General features: G+C 49.3%; 2 protein-coding genes across 2 annotated transcripts in view; one reads left to right on the forward strand and one right to left on the reverse strand.

Annotated features, from left to right (window-relative positions):
* Positions 1 to 1347: 1347 nt before the first annotated feature.
* TLCD3A (TLC domain containing 3A) lies at positions 1348 to 4574 on the reverse strand (the record flags this gene model as incomplete). The annotated part of the gene is made up of 5 exons (XM_079545133.1): positions 1348 to 1617; positions 1780 to 1875; positions 2339 to 2552; positions 4278 to 4361; positions 4453 to 4574. 5 exons carry the CDS (start codon positions 4572 to 4574, stop codon positions 1348 to 1350), a joined length of 786 nt encoding a protein of 261 aa, XP_079401259.1.
* A 225-nt stretch (positions 4575 to 4799) lies between these two features.
* The window catches only part of VPS53 (VPS53 subunit of GARP complex), a gene marked incomplete at both ends in the record, with an annotated part of 47062 nt that continues 30724 nt past the window's right edge, over positions 4800 to 21137 (forward strand). Inside the window, 7 exons of the mRNA XM_079545015.1 lie at positions 4800 to 4883; positions 6789 to 6869; positions 7817 to 7866; positions 8673 to 8739; positions 19048 to 19134; positions 19389 to 19504; positions 20506 to 20625. Of these exons, the coding sequence (XP_079401141.1) occupies positions 4800 to 4883; positions 6789 to 6869; positions 7817 to 7866; positions 8673 to 8739; positions 19048 to 19134; positions 19389 to 19504; positions 20506 to 20625 (605 nt within the window). The remainder of the gene's footprint in view (positions 4884 to 6788; positions 6870 to 7816; positions 7867 to 8672; positions 8740 to 19047; positions 19135 to 19388; positions 19505 to 20505; positions 20626 to 21137) is intronic.

Genomic DNA, 21137 nt, shown 5'->3' on the forward strand with positions numbered 1-21137 from the left:
AGACTAGATCTCTTCCAGCCATCCTTTTTAGCTTTTAGATAGAATGAAAGGCACAGAGTGGGTGCTGGTCTGTCAAGTGCTGGTGCAGCTGGCTGCCCTGGAACAGAGGAAACTCCAGGCTTGTGCAGGAGGCAGTGGGGAAAACCTGGCTGCTCAGTTTTACGCTGTGCTCAGAGAAAGCAGGATTGCTGTCCAGCTCGTACACACCTGCTGGGCTGCAGTCATGGTGCAAGGTGAGCATAGAAGCCTTGCCCCTTTTTCACTGCACTGAAGGTGGAAATGGGCTGAACTGGTTAAGGACACAGCTCAGCACCCTGCTCTGGTATTGCTGGTTGCTTATGCACTGACCAGTTCCTTCCCTGCCAGCTTCAGGCAGGCCTCCCTTTGTGGGAGACTCGGATGGGGCAGGAGGGGCAGCTGGAGCTCAGGTTGTACCCACACAGAGTGCTGCTGGTGTCAGCTGAAGGGAGAGCAGGGGCAAGGAAATGTGTTGGGCTTTCAGTTACCTTATAGAGGTAATGAGACAGATGCATGCATCTCCATGTGCAACTGCATCAAGGCAGGGGGGTTGAAACCAGCCATCACCTGCCACGGAAGGGCTCTGTGTTGGTGGGATGGGGACAATCTCCTGCCCCTGTCCTACCCTTCAGCGATGGCCCTCTGCCTGCCTTGCTTGCAGTGCAGCCAATCCTAGGATCTTGCTGGGGGCTCCAGAGCTGCCCTACACCATCAGCCACAGACATCAGACAGTGGTACTGAAAATCCCCTTTGAGTTAAGTGGAGAGTCCCAAGTGCCCAGCAGCAGTGAGGTGTGGGGAAGTCAGAGGCTGAATGCAGCTGTAGTGTAAAGGCACTGTTGGGGAACAGGCTGTGCAGAATCGTGGGGCTTGGCTCTGCTCCCTGCTGGAGGAGCAGATCTGAGCCCAGCAGGGACAGCACGCAGCTCCCACATCCCCAGCACTGCTGCCTGGGGCTGGGCACGCTCCAGCACCGCCTACCCTGCTGCATCCACTCCACAAGCTCTTTTGTGCCGTGCCTCACTGTGCTGCCATCAGCCCTGAAAGATGGGGGGGATCTGTAACAATCCCCTCTCATGTAACCATTAGTTTGGTGCCCAGCACTGAACCCCATAAGTTATGCTTATGGGGAGACCTCCCCCTTGCTCAAAGAGCAGGAGCAGCGTGGGAGGAAAGTTCCCCCTAGCTGAGGCTGGCACTGCTGACAGCAGGGCTGCCTCGTGGTATCGACGCTGCTGTGCTCCCACGATGGTTCCTGCAGCGCTGACTTTGCAGGCAGAAGAGCTGGGGAGGGAACAACCCTTGTCCAGCCCTCGTGCTCTGCCAGCCATTACCTGCTCTTGTCAGCAGGTGAGCTGCCGTAGAGGCGGGCGGCTTTGCGGCAGATGAGTGTGAACCAGTAGAGCTGCGGGGCGATGAGGGAGGCGTTGGCTATGTTGCAGTGCAGGGGGATGCGGAAAGGCACCATGTAAACTGGGATTCCCACCTGCCTGCCATAGGCTGCGTACATGAAGGGGAAGAGGAGAATACGGCAGAGGAAGAAAGTCACCAGGATGAGGATCCCGTTCACCTTGTGCAGCAACGTGTCCTGCATCTTCAGCTGGGAAAGGAAGAAGGCGAGCACAGGTGAGTGCTGTGTGAGCAATGCAAGGGGGACTGCCTGGGGTGGGGAAGGGGAGCAAACCCCTGCAGGCTCCCTGAATCCCCTGCAGGCAGCAGGAACCCAGGCACCCACCTCATGGCACCCACCCTCCTCGCATACCTGCATGAGGATTTTGCCCAGCGATACAAAAGGAGTGCTCAGCTCTGCCGTGAAGATGCAGCCCACGAAGAAATCTCCAAGCTCTCCCCTGAAGTGCTGCAAATAACAACATTAATGAACACACAGGGCCTTCCCCACTGTGGCATATTTCATACAAAGGGATCTGCTAATGGACCTTGCTGCTTTTCAGGAGAGCTGGGAGCTGACACTGAGCACCTCACATCTCCTGGCAAGCAGAGATGCTTTCCAAAGTCAGCTGAAAGGGTGTTGATCGTGATGCCAGCCAAGTAACAGGCACAGATCCAACACACACAGCTTGAGGAAAGCTCCTTCTTGGTCACTGTATTTATTCTCAACTGATGTCAGTTCCTCGCCCTGGAAGCGTTTATGAAACATGGAGATGGGGCACCACGGGACATGGTTAGTGGGCATGGTGGGATGGGCTGGGGTTGGGCTTGGTGATCTTACAAGTCTTTTCCAGCCTTTAAATGATTTTATGATCCCCCCCAGTCAGGGCTCCCAGTTGTCTGGATTCACAACATCCATGCCTGGCCCTCACCTGGGTGACAGGGGTGAGCACGATGAGGATGAAGAGGTGGTGGGTGACCATCAGCCGCTCCTGCAGGAGGAAGCTCCGCACACTGCTCAGCGAGTGCTTCCTCTCTGCTATGCCCTTCTCTCGGCTCTTGTGCCAGTGGCAGAGGTACATGACGTAGATGTCGTAGGTCATGTAGGGAACCAGGACCCAGACGTACTCCACAGCCAGCCAGTGCCTAGGGAGAGAGAGCACAGATGTGTAGCAATGGGTCTGGGAGGCCCACGAGGTAATGTTCTCACGCTGTGTGCCAGGGGAGGTTCAGGTTGGATATTAGGATAATTTATTCTCTGGAAGAGTGTTCAGGCAGTGGCACAGCTGCCCAGGGAGGGGGGGAATCCTCATCCCTGGAGGTGTTCAGGAACCGTGGGGATGTGGTGCTGAGGGATGTGGTCAGTGGGCACAGTGGGGATGGGTTGGGGTTGGACTTTGACCGTTGAAGTCTTTTCCAACCTTAACAACTCTATGATCAATGAGCTGGGTGGGTGCCTGGGGCCCTGACTTATCTGGACGAGGACCTTCAGCTCAGCCATCCCAGAGAAAAGCTATGTGAAACAGGAATGGTACAATGGGTGATTCCTGAGCGCAGGCACTGAGTGGGGCACGGCTGCCTTTATCGAGTCGGTGCTGTTTGGTGCCTGCCTGAGCTGTGCAATCAGCCCTGCGTCAGGAGCAAAGGCACAATGCAAACAGCACGAGGTGAGGAGCACCCTCAGCCTGGGGCAGGTGTTTGCTGGGGCTGTGGCACCTCCCCAGATCAGTGCTCATCTGGCAGCTCTGCAGCAGGTAATCCTCTGCCCTACGCCCTGCATCCGATGGTAGGAACAACACTGTGACCATCTGTGTCAGCTGCCCACCCAGAGGTGAGTGTTTATAACACACCCAGAGAGCAGAGTTAATGAAAGATGCCCAGGCTTTGGAGAGTGAAGTGCAAAGCCTGTAACAGCGGCAATAAATCCCTGGGAGACGTTTTGTCTGTTGGGAAATAATTGCACGCAGATGCCTGTTCCCAAAGAATGTCGGAATCCCAGTTGCACAATGTGGCAGCTGTAACCCCTGCTCTGCAGGGAGCCTCAGAAAACACCACGTGAATGGGGCTGGTAGGGAACTGCTGCTGGAGAAACGTTGCTCGGGGCCCAGTGAGCCTTCCACTGCTCTCCTGCCATCCCACAGGGATTCCCCTGCATGCATTCCTGCTCAGAGTGCTATCGGAGATGCAGAGCAGGAAGGCTGAACTTCTCAGAGGGTTTTGGAGAGCAGAGGCAGTGCCAGCAACGTGACGGCTCTCTGCCTGTGTCAATAAGCTGGCAGCCTTCACGGTGCTTCCTGTCCCGCTGCCATTCTCTGAGCCCTTCCCTGCTGAGCGTGGAGCTGCAGCTCCTCCAGATTCAAAGGAAATCTGGGGCTCGGGCTGCGCTTTTGCCCAAAGCCAGCAACCTTCGTAGCAGCCGGGCTGGGGCTTCTCATCTGCCCTATCGGTACCGCGTGGGGCTGCCTGCATCCAGCAGGGCTGAGTTCAACACTGCTGCAGCAGACGGGACCCTGCACAGCCGGGTGCCGCCCCACCTCCAGCTCTGCTGTTCTGGACCATAGCTTAAGAGCCATCGCTGTTGTTTCGTCCCCACCAGCAGCACGGGCAGCCCGGCCTGGTGATTTTTCCCATTTCATCTCCGCGCCTTTCTCCAGCAATGGTTTCCCATCCCGGGCTGCTCTGTGTGCAGGAAGCGGGAGCTGCCCCGCTCCGCTCCATTCTCACCGGATCTCCTTCATCCCCAGGGCCGGAGATGCCGCACTCCGCCGCTCCCGCCGCCCCCCGCCCGGCCCCGTTACGCCCTCGGGACCGTTTTCTATGGGTTTTCCGCACTGACTCCGGAGGGCAGGAAGGGCCCCCCCGTCCCGTTACCTGTCGTGCACCACATCCTCGCAGCTAAGCACCACGGTCAGGCCCGACACCGTGGCCATCGTAGCCTGCACCGTCGACACCAGCCTACAAACAGCAGATGGGAACCGAATCAGGGCCAACCGGGTCAGGGCCCATCCCTCCGGTCCCCCAGCCCCGCCGCACCCCGCGCCCGTACCTTCCGCTGAGCAGGACGCGGTCCTTGAGGCTCCATCCCGGGGCGGCCCAACGGAGCGCCCGCACGCAGAACGCGAACAGCCCCGGGAAGAAGGCGGACGCGACAGCCAACGTCCGCCACATGGGGCCCGCGCTGCCGCCACCGCCCGCCGCGGGACCACGGCGCCGGGCGGCGGGAGCCCCGCCCCAGCAAGCCCCGCCCCCCGACGGCAGGCCACGCCCTTTTCGAGACGCGGCTTTTCCCATAGGCCACGCCCGGCACGAGGCCACGCCCCCAGCCCGGCAGGAGGAGCGGGGCGGTCCTCCCGCATCCCGGCGTGCCCCGCGGCCCGGAAGCGGCGCGGCGCCATGGAAGAGGACGAGTTGGAGCTGGCGGCCGGGCTGGAGGCGGCGCTGGAGTTGGCTCCTGCCGTGCAGGCTGCCATCGAGCAGGTGTGGGGCCGGGGGAGCCGCTCCGCACGGGGCCGGGCGCGGGAGGCCGCCGGTGAGGGCCTGCCGGGCTCCTGCTGCGCGGGGCCGGGCCCGCTGTTGGTCCCCGCCGCAGTGAGCGGCCTGTGAGGGGCGGCTCCGCTCTGCTGGGGGCCGGGAGGCTCTTGGTAACGCCGAGCTTCGCTCTCAGTGCCTTTTTAAGCCGAGCGGCTGCGGCTCACCCAAATTCAGGCTGACCTGGGTGAGCGCTGCGTGTGGCAGCCCCGTGTCCTGCAGTGCGTTCCGTGTCCCTGGAGCCACATCTCTGACCCTCGCGGCTCTAGTCGCACGTCTCTTGTTTTCACGTGGGGTCGGCGTATACCTCGCAGTGAGCTGCTGGGTGGTTCTTACTTCAGGAATGGCTGAATGAAGGGCCTGCTGAGGATGGTAGCGCCTTCCATTGCTTCCTATCCCTCCCAGTGTTCCAGTCCTGCTGTGAGTGTTCCTCACGTTGTTTTGGGCAGCACCTGCTGACTTTGCTCAGCAAGTGGGAGCATGCTGGCAAACCTAGGGCAGTTGTTTTTGGTTGGTGGGTTGTGATGAAGATGTAGGAGTAGCAGCTTCCCCAACCAGTGTGGCTGCTGGCAGCATTGTTGTCTGTTTGTGTTTTGAGAGTGAAATCCTTGCTGGCTTTTATCTCCCCTTCACCTCCTTGCTTCAGCTGCTGCTGATGCCTGTGGAGCTTTGGGACGAGCTGAACGTGCAGAGCAGGGCTGGTTGTGGTACTGTGTCTGTGCTCTTAGAACAGACTGATGTCAGAGCGCTTTCCTCGCTCAGGCGTGACCTCTTGTGTACTTAACAGGTTCCTGCTTCTTTTTGGCCGCCGCACAGCTGTTGTGTTGGACAGCTGGGACAGCAGTACTCTGTCAGTAGGTTGTATAAGGTCATAAATCTCAGAATCATTCAGGTTGGAAAAGATCTCTCAGATCCCCAAGTCCAACTTCAGCCCATCCCACCGTGCCCTCTGACTACATCTCTCGGTGCCACATCCCCACGCTTCTGAAACACCCCCAGAGACTTCACCACCTCCAGGTTTTCCTTTAAGCATCCTCATAAAAACACTGCTTTTATTCTCTAAAAGGCGTACAGTGAACAGTGCATGTGCACCGGGCTTTGTGGAGGCTCTGAGTGCCTGCAGAGGGCTGCTATGTTTACTGGGTTTGGTTTTGGCCTCAGAGAGCAGATCTGATCTGATGGCTGTGTAGACATGGAATAAATATGGTAACAGAGAAGAGAATGCAGCATGTTTTAGTGTGGGGGGACAAAGAGCAAACAAGCCTGACAGCTGCATTGCCATTGTTTGAGCTGTTCTGAGGACGGATGAGATCTGTTTGCACCACAGCTTCTCCCTTCCCTTTTCCATGGGCTGCAGGAATCACTCAGCAGATTCTGTTTCTCTCCTTTTTCACGTGAGGGGGGCAAGCCCAAAGTCTCTGGACAACTTGTACAACCATTTCTCAATTTATCATGTTCTGCATTACATGACTGCAAAAAGCAACTCCCCTGTCTGTCACCACAGGGCCCCCGAAGCTCAGGCAGAGAGAAGGGCAAAGTCTCAGCAGGGCTGCCACTTCCAGACAACACAAAAGCATTGGAATGCTTTGAGATGCATAATTAATGGCTCGTGTGTCCTGGGAGTTTCTTGTACATGATGGATTATGCTTATGCTGGCTTTGGAAGCATGCATGTGCATTATCTCTGTGTTAGGAGGGGCTATAATAGGTTGGGGACCCCTGGAGAACACTGCACTGCTGTTTGTGCAGCCTTGTCAGAATGGTGCTGTTGCCCAGTGGTGCTCCATAAAGTTACAAAAACTAAAGTTGATGTGTTGTTGATTGTTTGGTTTTTTTTCCTCCTTTCACCCTTCAGGTATTTCCCAGCCAAGACCCCCTGGACAGAGCAGATTTCAATGCTGTGGAGTATATTAACACTCTCTTTCCCACTGAGCAAGTAAGTTGTGCTCACAGCACACCCCTCTCCTCAGTTTGAAGGGTAACCTGGCTGAAGGCATGCTTAAACCTTTATCTCAGCTTTTTCTTCTAAACATTACTGTGCGTATACTCTGAATACTATGATGATAATCACTTCTTAAATTAGCATTTAATGATATTCACTCATTATGCAGTTTCTTTATATGCAAGGCGTTTGCTGGAGTAAAAGTTCTGCTTTGATCTGGAGGCATAAATTAGCTTTCTGTACTTTGGCAGTACATCTCACAACTTGCTGTGTGTTAATCGTTAGGAATCCTCAGTATTTTTCACCAAATGAGACAGTTGTTGGGTGTGGGATGTCACCAAAGGGTCATCCATGTTTGAAACCTGTTTCTTCTTCTGAGATGTAAGGAATGAGTTGACCACAGGGTCTTTATCCACCCTTGGTCTTCCCCTCATCAGCCCCAGGGGCAGTTGTGAAAGGAGGTATTTCCCAGATGAAGGCTGGACTGGGAGGCAGTTCCATTGCAGGTGTTACCACGTTTAAGACCCTCTGCAGAAGCTGCCTCCTTGGCTTCCAGCTGTCTCTGTTTAGTTTCCTGGTGGTGCTGGCTCATCCTTTTTCCCTTTGCCAGTGCAGAGCTGTTTTTCCTCCCAGTGATACCTGCTGTATCTCCAGCAGCCTCCTGCACCCAAGTGCAGGGTGTTGGGTTCAGCAGGAGGCCAGGGAAGGCCAGAGCTCTGTGCTGCCCACTGGAGGTCACTGTCACCACAGCATTTCAGGACAGCTCCTCCAATCACAGGGACGCCCTGCAGCTGATTTGTTCTGTGTCTTTTTCTCCACCTGTAAAAATCATCGCTCTCCTTTTTGTAAAGTGTGGTGCATAAGAAAGGGTGAGCTGTCACAGCTGATGTGGGTCAGAAGTTTTCTCCTTGTAACGTTCTTTTTTGTTTTTCCTCTTGTAGTCTTTGGCAAACATCGATGAAGTTGTCAACAAAATCAGATTGAAAATAAGGTAAGTGTTTCTCCTTTTCATTGTATCTCAGATGGAGTAGTCTGGTTGCCACCAGGGCTTCATAAGTACAGCTTATACTGTAGCTAATTGGAGTTAATTTGCTTAAAAGACAAGGACAGGGTCAACCTCAAGTCTAATAGAGTGAGAAAGAGACAAAACTATATCACTAATGATAGTTATTTGTATTTTGCTCCTCTTTGTCCCCTTCAGGTTATTTTAGCTGGTGAATTGCAAAGTTGACCTTTGAAAAGCAATGAGCTGGGTAGCAACGGGTACCAAATTTTAGTACAGTTTGGAGGTTGGAAGGACAAACTGTCCAGAATATTTGATTGCTGAGAAGTTTATTTTGTTTGTGAGGTCAAAATAGCAATTGTTAAAGGCTCTCCTTTCATTGGTTATTGTTATTCATACTGTAAATATAAAATGTCAGCAGGAAAAAAAACCCTTAGATTTTCTGTGCAGTTTGGCATTGCCAACTTGAAAGAATTGAGACTGCTCTTTACTGTGTGGAAAAAAAGAAATTGAAACTGACAAGGAACAGCTAACAGTATTGCTTCAGGGAGGAGAAATGCTAGAAGCTCCAGTTAAGTTAGGTAATGGGTTTTTATTTTTGCAACAGGAATTTCAAATTGTGTAAGATACTGATGTCCCACAGAGAGAAAGAGGGAGGAAGAAACTTGAGTTTGGTGTTGGTTGGTAACAGCAGCTTTCCGTTTTTTAATGCCTTGTGTAAGTCTCAAAGTTCCCAGCTGATTGGGCGTATTGAGAACGGATTTGACACGATAGTTTTGTTTTATTTTATCCAGGAAGTTGGATGACAGCATTCGAACTGTAGTGAGAGGACAGACCAACGTGGGTCAGGATGGCAGGCAGGTACGTGCGCCTCATCGCAGGCGAAGCCAGCGGTTCTCATCTTGTGATGCTGCATTGAGGGTTGCTTTGGCGGGCAGAAACCTGCTCTCATCATGAGGGGGGTGTTTCTGCTGCCTTTTGCCCTGCTGACTCCCTGAGGTGCTCATGGAGCAGCTGTTCTAACCTGCTTTCTGATCGCCCTGCAAAGGGAAGCAAATGAGAAATCAATTTCATAAAGCAAGAGCAAGAACAGGAGGCTTGCAGCTGTGCCATTATGTGGCTAATTATAAACTAACTGGATTAAACAGGTAAAAACACATTTGCTGTTGAGTAACAATCAATAAAAGGATATTTTGCCTTTTAACTAGGCTGTTTGCTGAGGTATCCAGGGCTGCTGTGACTGAGCTTGATGACTGACTGCCAGTTCATCTTGCGTATCTTATTCAGCTCCCAGGTTTTCATTTGTCTTTGTCTTGACAAATGTGTTTGCTCAGAGTTATGGTATTGACCAGCACAGCTCTGGCTGTGGTGTTTGTGAACACTGAGCTTGGACTCTGTGATATTGGATTTTGAGGTATCATTTGGTGCATCTGTATTTCCTGTATCTGTTCAGACCAGGAATATTAATGTCTCGAATCATCCATCATTCTACTTTCTTCTGTGTAAACAATGATTCTTGTGTTTTAGTGCTGGATTTAAGAATAAGTTGCTGGGTCATTGCCTATCCAGAAGGGCTTCTCCAGCAATTCTAATCCTTGCTGCAGTAGCAACTGGTGTGTATTTGTTCTGTTCCTGTGATAGTACCAGCTCCAATTTCACTGTTTTTTCCCTCTTACAAAGTCTGTTGTGTTGAAGGAATAATTTCTGTGCAGGCAGACTGGATGTTAAGGCTGAGCAGGAAGTGGGGAGAAGCTCTGCATGGGGAACAGAAGCAACTGAAATTAAAACATACATCGTTGGCTGACCTCCAAGGGGCTGTTTGTGCAGCCCTGTATTCCAAAAAAAAAGAAAGGAAAAAAAGCCATTCCTGTGTTTTGACATATTTCCACTCCTTGACACACTGAGACCCCAAAACGGTGCAGTCCATCCTTTCCTTGGAAACCTGTGCTGTGAACAGAAGTGCCCATGAACCTTGCTATTGCAGCTGCTTGAGCTCAGAATGCTGTGTGATTACTGAGAGATTGGATCTGAAAGGTGTTTTGCAAATACCTCTTGCCTTCAGTGAGGTTCTCACCTAACACTGCACCATGCAAATGGTAATCAGAGTTATCTGACTGCGTGGTATCAGAGCTGAAGGAGCTGTACTTGTCTGGGGGGAGAAATAGTACCGTTATTTTTTGATCTCTGACTTCCCAGGGAAACCTCAATCTCAGATGCAGGGGTAGGACAGCAAAACAGTGCCTCTTTGAGCCCAAGGGAGCCAGGAGAGATTCCCTGCCAAGCCCCCTTCTGTGCTGTCCGTGTTAACTGTGCCAGCACTGTGTATGTGTGGGGCACCCAAACGGGGCACATAAGCAGCTACTGTCCTTGCAGAGCACATGCCATGGAAGAGAAGCTGATTCAGGGCACTCAGCCTTGGCTTTTCCATCTCCTGCCAGCTTGAACTGCCAAATGGCGGACTGAGAGTCTCATGCAGGCTGTTGGTTCAAGTACTGCCCAAATCCCTGGGATTACATATAATTTTGCTAGCATAGTAGGAATCCAGTGATACCTAGAAGACAAACCAAGGCTATTTAGCCTATAACAGTTTGTATTCTCTTTGAGTGTCATTTACCAAAGCTGCCAGCAATGTAGCTTTCCTCAGCCTTGCTGAGAGCTGCACCTTCACAGCTGTCCAGGAGAGGGGAGCCCAGCCTTGCTTTTCGGAGCAAAGTGGTGTTTTGCACGATAATGGAGTGCTACCAATGCAGAGCTGTCTGAGTAATGCTGTGTGCTCTTCTCCCAGTTAGAACAATCTGAATCCATCAGGCCCAGCGGTGAGTGTGTGGAAAGCAGCTGTGGGAACGTGCTCTCCATGCTCCTTAAGCAAAAAGAGACCTCAGGGTTTAGTGAGTTCAAAATCATTGCAGATTGAGCCCCTGCACTGCCAGTGTTTGAGTCCCCTGTGCTGGTGGTGTGGCAGTGGGTGACATTTGTGTCCCATCTCTGGGGGTGAGACAAGGAAGCAAGTCTGGGTGGTGAATGGTTGGTGTGGGAAGGATGCCAGAGCAGCTTTTTATCATTAGTCTTTAAGTTTTAAACAGTTTCCCAAGTAGTCTTCATCACGTGCTTGTATCAAATGGCATTTAGGTATTAGAAAAAGCACCTTTTAAATCTACCAAAAAAAAAAAAAGTCAAACAGATGTGGCCCCAAAGAGTTACTTAAGTGGCTCTAAAGGCAGGAATGCTCTCTTGTCTCTGTGGAGTGTCTCGGTTCAAAGCATCTGCCTTTGAAATTTTGCCCTAGAATTTCCTCCGAGTGCAGGAGCCTTAAAATAGTCTGGCTTGTTTGGCTTCCCCTTCCTGGTGAGATATTTCAGTGGAGAAATCTGCAGACAATACTGTGAACTCCAGAAATTAACTCACTAATAATCCTTTTATGGGAGGAAACAACAGTTGTGGGTGGAACATTCCTCTGCAGGGTGTAACAGCATTTTCCTTGGGAGTCCCAGACTTGGGCTATTTTGATGCCTTGGGAGAGGCTGGGAATGCAGAAGCTGCCATGGTTCTGCTGTAGCAATCCATGGTTCCAGCCTGTGGATTTTGGGAGCCAGCATTATCCTGTTTTCCCTCAGTGAGGTTTTTCTTCAGCTCTGCTGCTAAGCTGGAGTCTGAGCTGACCTTGCTGAGAGCTCTTATTGTTGTGGCATAATTTCCTCTTTGCCCCAGGGTGTAGTATAAAAAGTTCCCATAGATTTTTCCACTGGATGTGTAACGCACTCGGTATGTTTTTATTTGTCACTCTTTAGTTGTGTTTATTGCTGAACCTTCTACATCGCCTGGCTGTAATTTTTTTGACAGCTGCTGACATGCCTGTGCTCTTTGTTTGGCTGAAGCTGCTTCACCTATCATGCACTGCCCTTGTAACAAGCAGTCTCTGCATTTGCCATCTAGCTTCATTAACCCTTGGCTGTATCTGCTCAGCCAGACACAGGTGCCTGCATCAGCAAAGGCGAGGCAGCTTTCTGCAGTCCATTGGGGAAGGAAGTGTGAACCTAGGGAGCATTCTAGCATCCCCCCTGGTTTTATGGCTTTACAGTTTGAGTCTTAAAACAATAATAATAATAATAATAATAAAAAAAACCCTTTGGCTCTGGTCCACCTTCCCTTTCTAACTTGTACACCCAAAATGACTGAATTTGAGTAGGGAAAGACTGTTCTAAAGAAAAGCTTTGCCATTCCTAGAATGGATCCACTGGAGGGAACCCTCCAGGACCACCTAGTCCAACAGCCTGAGCCCTGCAGGGCCAAGCAGCAGTCGCTGCTTCCCCAGACACCTTGCAGCACTGTGCATACCCTGGTGCATTGGGACTCTGGCTTAGTCAAAGTGCTGCAGAAGAAGTGGAAGTGCCCTGTGCTGGGAAAGCCTCGCGTGTTTTTCATGGCTGAAGATAGTAGCTGATAGCTCAGATTGCTTTGCTTGGCTCCTGCTTCTTTGCTTTGCTCCATGAGAACAGTAAGTTGTTTTTTTTCTGAACTGCAACGGCGCAGAAAAGAGGTGGCAGCTGCTGTGGTTAAAGAATACAAATATATTCTTGCTGCCCAGCCTGAACTCAGCACAGCAGTAGACGGCTTAATTAGTCATCCCATACTTTGGTAACCACTGCTGTCCTCCCTCACTGCATGTAAAAATAAACATGTCTGAGCTCTGCAGCTGTGCAGAGTCCCAGGCGGTCCTGTGTGCTGCAGCCTCCGTGGAAGGAGGAGATGTGTCTGGCATAGAGAAATGCCCACGGGTTATTGGGATTGACAAGGTCATAGATGGAATGATGGGAAAGACTTCTTTCTTGTTTTAATAGGAAGCAGGAAACGTGTTGCAGAACTGATAGAGGGAGGAAAGGAGAGATGAAGATGAGTGGCGAGCAGGAAAAGAGAGTGATGTGCAGATGCTGAGGATGGCAGCAGGAGAATGGTGCTCCCCTTCTGGTGGTGTCAGCCTGGCTGCTCACAGTTCTTACTGACATGGCCACTGGTGGGTGCAGCAGTAGGCAGAGCTGCCTTTGTGCAGTGCCTGCATTGCATAACCATGCTTAGCAAGCAGCACTGTTGCTTCAGGTCCCTTTCCACCCCCCACCTGTTTGTGTTGGGGCTTGATGATGTTCGTGGTCTTTTCCAGCCTTAGTGGCTCTTTGATTCTATTCTGAAACACAACCAGGCAAGTGGTAGCTTTCACTGTGTGTTTTAAGGTGATGAATGGATGAAGGATAAATTGCTGTGTCATTTTATATATTAAAAAGGAAAAGTCACACCACAGGTTCTCTAAGATTCCAGCCCAGCAACTGAAGTCCCAATGTTCTTTCATAACCAGTGAATAATCACCAGAAATTGAGCTGCCAAAATGAATAAAAAGTGAGAATCATTTACAGCCATTTCCCTAGTGAGTTGTGACAGTTGGGCAATGTCCTTCCCCTTGAAGAGGCGCGGAGCTTTTTCTAGCCCAGAACATGTTTACTGAAAAGGATTTCAGGTGGCTGGCAATGCCAAGAAGAAATAGTGCTGCTTATTATCCTCCTGGCTCCTGGCCATTAAAACTGGCATCTGCAACTGCACAGAGAGGTCGGGCAGAATTTCTGCCATCTGCCACAACGCTCAGTTCAAGGCAGGTCTGAGTGTGACCTTGCCTTGTGCTCCTATGTCAGGAGGTGATGGATGCCCGTGTCACTGCCCTGCCACCCAGGGCTGGGCACCAGGTCACGTTTTGTGCAGGCAAAAGACATTTTGTTCGTGACAGTGCATGCTGCAAAATGAGGCTGGGCTGTGCCACAGCCCAGTTTGGTTTGGATGCCAGCAAAGCGAGAAATCCAGCCTGGAAATAGCAGTCCTGACAACAGGCAGGAGGTTCTGTGTTACTGCGGAACTTATTCATTTCGATTTTTCCCTCTTTCTTTCCTTTTTTTGTTATCTTCTATTTTTGATGTGTGTTCAGGAGTTGAGCACTATGTGAGGTATCACCTCTTGCTTCACACCTCCTGTCGGCCAGTGTTTGTGCAGCTGTTCTGAGCGCAGGTTTTGATTTCTAAGCATGATTCAGGGGTTAAGTGAAGGAACAAAAGCAGCAATTTTAAGCTTGGTGCAGCCTTGGACATAATCTGTTGATTTAAAGCATCCTTAGTGCAGCCTTAGTGGTTAGAACTAGAACTGATGACAGAAAATTGTATTCTTTAGCGATGATTGTGGTAGTTACATAGTATTTGATCGAGTCCTAAGGTTGAAATTTGCTAAAATTAAAGCCAGGGGTGCTGAGCCCATCAGATTTGTCTGCCCAGGGAAGCATCTGGCTGTCTGTGTGCTGTCAGAAGGCTCCCGTGGACCAGCCCCTCTGCTTGAGTGCTACAGCTGGAGCTGCAGTGGTTTATCCATAGCTGTGAAACTTAAAGTCTTCTCTAAAATGAAATCAGGCTGAGAATAAAAATGTATTTCCACCCTTTCTCGGTCTGGAGAGACTCTTTGTGTGATATTTCAGTGGCACAAATCAGGAGTCTGGTCACAGTAAGCACGAATTGCTTTGAAATCTCTGTAGCTGAGGCTCTTTGAGAGTTGGGAATGGGAACTTGTTTTCAGTCATGGTCCAGAGGCGTTCATTGATCAGGGCTGTAAGCGTGGCAGCAAATGAAAGGAGCATTAATACTCTGTGCTCAGGAGCGGGGACCAATCCAGAAGCATTAAATTCTCAGCATCCTGACCGCAGCCCGATTTGTAACATTAAAAATTCATTTGGATGCTGAGAATTTGGCAGATGTGTCAAGTGTCTATAAAGTACTTAGCAGAGGGCAGCTTTCTGATGTGAGTAATGACATCCAATTGAAATATATATTGGCCAGAATCAAATAAAAGGAGCGTGTCTCTAGAACACCACCAGTGAGCATATGGAAGCTATCAAGGTATTTTAACTGTTACTGGGACAGAACAAAGCTGACTCAGTCCTAAATCTCAGAGTTCCCAAAGCAAGCAAGCTGCCTCTGAAAGTGTGCTCTTTCCCCAAATGAATGATATCTGGTAATAACACTCTCCTTTAACTGCCCTGTTTGTGTGACTCCTGGCACTTTGTTGACTTGCTCCAGTGCAGGGACATGTAATGCCTGGCTGGGAGGGATGGGACAGCACCGTGGCAGATGGTGAAGCTGTGTCTTGGGTAGAGTGGGGGATCATAGAGTCGTAAACTTTGGAAAGACCTCCAAGATCACCAAGTGCAACCATCACCCCATCACGCCCAATAAACGTGTCCTCAAGTGCTGCATCTCCATGATGTGACACCTGGGCCATACCTGCTGTCCTCCTGGGGTGACAGCCACCATGGCTGTGTTCCCCTGCAGAGCTGCGGGGATTTGCAGGCTGTCACTCAGGCTTTGTTTTGTGGCTTGGCCATTGTTGCTATGGCTGTAAATCACTGCAGGGTTAACTTTCAAAGGAGCTTCACTTTGAAATACTGAGTTAAAGTTCATGTTGGCATTGCACTGTTAAACTCAGTCTCTTCCCACCTCTCACTCAGGTTATTTATTTTCCCCATTTTGCTGGTTGGGAGATTAAGCTGAAAGATGCCACAAGAGATGATGCCCTCAGAACTGCTTGGGTCAGTGCCAATGAAGATATTTTGCAGGCAGTTTTTTCTTAGTGATTCGTGCTTTACCTTTACTCCCCTGCTGTTCTGTAGTGTGTTTGATGGGCTTGCTCCTGCTGCATCTCAGGGTGAAGAGGTTTAAAGAGCTGTGGCTGGTTGGTGTGCTGTGCTTTTTTCCTGCTGCTTTACAGAATGTGATGACTTGTGGAGCTCAGTGTCTGCCTGCCTTACCTGGGCTGGATGCAACTGGGCTTTCCAGCTCCTGGGTGAACTTCTCAATGTTCTGCTCTTCATCCCTGCTGTTAACCCAGGAGCAGGGGAGCTTCGTTGCATTAACACAGAGTGGCTGAGAAACAGGGCCAGGTAAAAGTGCATCACATTAAATGAAAAGATCCTCTTCCTCACTCCAAGAACTGGCTGAAGAAAGCCAGAGCAGGAAAAAAAGCAGAATGCCCAAAGCCTGTTGCTTTGTCCTGCATGCTCTCCCTGCAGCCTCTTGCAGTGTTGCTGCCCTCTTTCCTCAGTGTACCACTGCTGGGTGCCCTGGGACGAGTAGCTGTGGCCTCTGTGGGCAGCAGGCTCCTGCCAGAGCTGTTCTCAGCTGCTGCTGGGCATTTGGGGACTGCAGAGGTTGCATCAGGTTTCATAAATAACACTGCTGGGTTAATTGTAGCTTGCAGGCTCAGTTGCTGATTAGAGTCATATGATGTTGTTCCAGTACATCGCAAGCTTAATTTCAACATCCTCGTTTCATATAACCATGGGTGATGACATATCTGGTATTTCTTCATTTATTAGTAGTCCTCAGCCCTTGAGATGCTTTAGGAAAGGAAGTGCAATAACTTCTGTACGTCAGCTGGGAGTGCCATCAATTTGCACATAGGGCGAGGAGACAAATTGGTGCTGCACAGCAAAGCCTGCGTCAAGCCACAGAGCAAGGCTGGTTGCTGCTCTTTATCATGTAAACCAGTTTTTTCTGTCCTTGAGAGCAATTCCTATTCTCTTGGTATTGTTCTGCTTTTAGAATTTCTGTCCAAAAACAAAAGCTGTAACAAAATGCTTTTAACATTCATGATTCACTGTCTTTACAGGAGCAGAGCGTGGCTTTACTGGAAGGGAAAGGCATTCTTACCAAAATATAAAGTGTGGTCTTTAACACATCTGCAGTTTCCCATCTCTCATTTTTATAGGCAAGAGAATAATCGTTTATATGAAGTAAAAAAAAAAAACCAACAACTTTATTATGCCTTAAAGAATTAGACCTGCTTTCCTTCCTTGGATTGTCGATTCCTTCTCCCTGAGTAAGGAGCACTGCTGATCAAATATGAGGTGGTTTTGCTCTTTGCATTTCTCTACCTTCACACTCAGCAGAACGGTGGAGTGATTTGGTTTAATTTATTTCCTTCCCACACGTGCAATATTTTACTCTCAGATGCTGCAGTTGAAATGTTGCAGCCAACATTTTTCATTGGTTTCCTGAAAGAAGAACCATTACAAGGTTTAATTAGGCTTTGTGAGCTGAATAACACTTGCAGTTCGTTCTCAGCTTCCCCTCAGATCTATCTAACAGTGCCTTTCTGATTAAGAAAAAGGGATTTACATACAGTGTTACCTTGGGCAAATCTGATGCATGCTTCAAGAGAAATATTTTCATCTTTATTATAGAAACTATATTAAAAAAAACCTGCAAGCACATTGATGAACTAGTTTCTTGTAACTCAAAAAAAGAAATGTGCAGCTCATTCACGAGAGCAGCCCCTTGAACTAGTTGCAGATTTATGTCTCGATGGCTGGGCAAGTCTTTGCAAGCAAGTTTCAAGAGATGAAATGAGTGTTTATGAGCAGTTCTGTGTGTGTGGTTTTTGTTTTTCTTAGCAGCTGTAGGAATGCATGCCCTCCCCTGAGATGCACACACAACACGGATCAGTCTCTCCCCACATTCTGGCTGTGCTGCTTGCACAACAGCAAGAGGCCTCGGGGCACATGTCATCTCCTTTGTGCTTTCCAGAATCTGTAAGGAGGTAAAAGCAACAAGTGTCAGGACCAGGTGATGACACCAGTTTGCCTTTTCTTGGCAGTTTTCAGTGTAGGAGAACAAAACCCTGTTTTAATTTGCTCAGCATACCGGAGGCAGCGTGCTCATTTCCTCCAGAGTGCAGGAGGACCACGTGCCTCAGGTACAGAGCTGGCTTCTTTATGCAGGCCTCCTCAGACCCTGGGAGAAGCAGTGCTGTGTGCTCAGTGGCTCACAGAGGCATGGGCTGCAGCCAGGGGCTGGGACTGAGCACAGAGGCTGCAGTTAAATATGTTGAAAGGACCATTCTTTGGTTTGCGTTTAATTCACGTGCCTTTAAATGGGATAGAAAACCTTATTCCAAGAGGGGGCCAGGCTGGAGCCAAATGAGAAGGTGGTGGTGTTCATTTCTAATAGAGCTGTCCCTGTAGCTTGGTGGAGTGCTCATTTCAGTTATTGAGCATGCCGTGCGATAGCTGTGCGACACTAATGGATAAAGTGTTAACTTTCACATGATTCAGAAGATATTTCAGAGGAGACTTTCCTCCTCTGGAAAATGAATTATCAAGCGTTTCCAGCTTTTAGACTTTATTGTAATGCAGCTACATTCCAACAAAACCTCCTGGCAGATAGTTTGCTGATGCGTTTTTAAGGGAAGATGTGTTATGTTTCTTTGCTGGAGGAGCCTGCAGCTAGCACCATAACCTTGGTCATGGGGCTGGATGCAAAAGGAGGGACAGAAGCCTTTCTAACAGCGGGAAACAAAGTGGAACTGGAGCTGGGAACGTTATCAGAGCAGGAAAGCAAAATGGGATGAGTTACTGCAGAAAGCAGATTGTGAATGTGTGATTTTTGGATGTGTGGCTCCACTCCCTGAGTCCACATGGATCTGCACTGCCTGGGTAAGGGCAGATGCACCACGGCTACATGAAGGGGACCAGAAGTTTGCAGGAAAATAGCACAAAAATCCAAACCAGCTCTTTTCCATGCTAGATCTCTGTAGGTACTGCAAAACTGTCCTGCAAAACTTCTGCTTTTGCTGTGTGCCTGGGATCAACAGAATAGGCGTTGGTCTTCCAGCAGGATGGTATCCTGCTAACAGTACTCTGTGCTCTGTATGTTGTGCATTTTTGATTGAGAATTGATCAAGCAGAGAGCTTTTAATCAGAGGTTTCCTTTCCCTGCTCTAAATGCTTATTGATCAGGAGGAAGCTCTACTTATTTTTCCGCACTTAGTGAGTGGACGCGCACTGCAGCAACCTTAACCCCAGTGGATCATGTCACCACGGTGCTTCCGTGGAACATCCCAATCAGATTTTACTGAGCATTATTGTGAGGTGGTTATGGAAGCACCAGTCCACTCAGGCTGAAATCCCACCCTACCCCTTGCTGTAGGTTGGCTTTTGTTGCGCTGATGATCTTTTCTTTGTAATAACACAGCTCCCCTTGCTGACCCAGCCCAGGATGCTGTGAGGAACAGCTGTACGTTCTTAAAGGTGAAAACTATTTGTGAGCTTTCTCTCCACTCTGACCTTGTATTTTTTTTTTTTTTTTTCAGGCCCTGGAAGAAGCCCAGAAAGCCATTCAGCAACTCTTTGGTAAAATTAAGGATATTAAAGACAAGGCTGAAAAATCAGAACAAATGGTGAGTAGCAGTTTCCCCTTAGCCTTTAAAAGGGATAAGACACTGATTTTTGCTTCAGTCCTTATTAAGCAGGGAACGTTTTTGTCTTTGGATGTAATTTGCTGTCAAGCTTGTGTTGAGCCTGTACCCTTGTCCTTGTGTCAACTTGGCTGTAGAACCAACATGGAGTTCCTAAGGAAAGAGAGAGCCCTTCTTGGCTCCTTACAGTTTTGATGCTTGATATTTAGCCAGATTGCTGTTTTTTCATTCACTAGGTTAAAGAAATCACACGGGACATCAAGCAGCTGGATCATGCCAAGCGCCATCTGACCACCTCCATCACCACCCTCAACCACCTGCACATGCTGGCAGGGGGAGTGGACTCACTGGAGTAAGCACGTGAATTTTAGTGGCACTTTGACCCTGCTGAGTTCTTGATTTCAGAGCAGGCCTATAACAGCTGCTTATATCTCTGGAGGGAAGTTTACTTAATAGGTTGGGAATGAGAGTCTGGCTTCATGAAAGTGTAAGGCAGTCTGTTGAGTTAGGTGTCATCACCAAGGATGTGCAATTCAGAGGTTTGGGGGAATTCTTAGCAGTCTCAAACTGCAGTGGGATCTCTCTTTCTGAAAGGTCTGCTGTAGTTCTGAAAACAAGTTCAGAGAGGCCTTGCAGCTTGTGCTGTGTACAAAGTGGGATTAGATGTTTCTAATAATCCTTCCTGGTTGTCTTTTTTTTTTTTCCTAATGTGCTTGAGGAACGCACAGGCTGAGGAAGTTCAGCTTTTACATGTTGCATCTGTGAAGCTGCAGGACCCAAGCACAGCCTGTTCTTGGATTGCAGCAAATTCTGCACGAACGCTGGGTTGTCAAGTGGTCAGAATTAAATTTTACTTGGGCTGCTGTCTCCGATGGAATGATCCGAAAGGTTGAAATAAAAATCAAGTTGGTTCTTCTATCAGTTCCCTGTGAAAATTATTAACAGAAAAGCCAAGGCTAATGGCTTTTCAGTGTAACAGTTCTCCCTGTGAAGCTTTAACTCACACTTTGTGTGTGCCATGATGGACAGCACAACTCAGGTCATTACAGTGAAATAGCATTTACTGCCTCCGGACCCTTGCTGGGAGGAGGATGCGTTGGGTAGTTTACACGTTCTTTGCCAAGTGTTGGTTTGGACATTTATGTTTTCTGCAGCGTTGTTAGATGTGTGCTGGATTGGTTTATTTTAGCATCAGTTAAGTGAAATTTTAATGCTGTATTGGAATGTTAATGAAGAATTGTGTATTTTAGAAAAATGAATGTCAGCAGAGGCCATATGGATGAGGTAACCTGGGAGCTGCCACCCAGGATTTTCATCAAACTCCCCTTTGTAAATGTTTAATTTCCTCTGCAGGGCTATGACCAGAAGGAGACAATACGGGGAAGTTGCCAACCTTCTACAAGGCGTTGTGAATGTGTTGGAGCACTTCAACAAATACATGGGGATTCCTCAGATTCGACAGCTTTCTGAAAGGTAAAACGATCAAGCACTGACCGCTCACATCCCTGCTGTGCTGGAAAGTTAGGCAAAGCATTAGGCAGAAGCAGTTCCTAAAGATGGTGGCCCTTTGAACCCATGGTTGTGGCAAACCCTGAGGTGAAGCTTTCTTTGCTTCCTTACCCTCAGTGATGCAGTCGGTGACGGGGTGAGTTGTAGTGCAGATCCAGAAGGAAGTGCCTACTGCTCTCAGCAGTGGAACGTGGCAGCTTGATGTGACAAAGCCACCAGCTCTCCTGGGTCTTGGCTTTGGTTTGACTTTGCATTTGGGTTTCTCAGGAACAGGGCCCTCCCTCTTCTAGGTAACGTCTGTCCCAGCCCAAACCTACTCTTCCTGCTTTACAGCAGGCTTCACTTCCCTTGCACCACACGCCTGACGTTTACTTAACAGCCTGCTGTAGTGCTGAGCACAGCTCAGAGGTTAAAACCACTTATTAACATTAGGGATGAACCTTCTTAATAATGCAATCATATCTGATAGCATTTCT

Source organism: Tetrao urogallus, assembly GCF_951394365.1.
Source record: "Tetrao urogallus genome assembly, chromosome: 20".
Lineage (NCBI taxonomy): Eukaryota > Metazoa > Chordata > Aves > Galliformes > Phasianidae > Tetrao > Tetrao urogallus.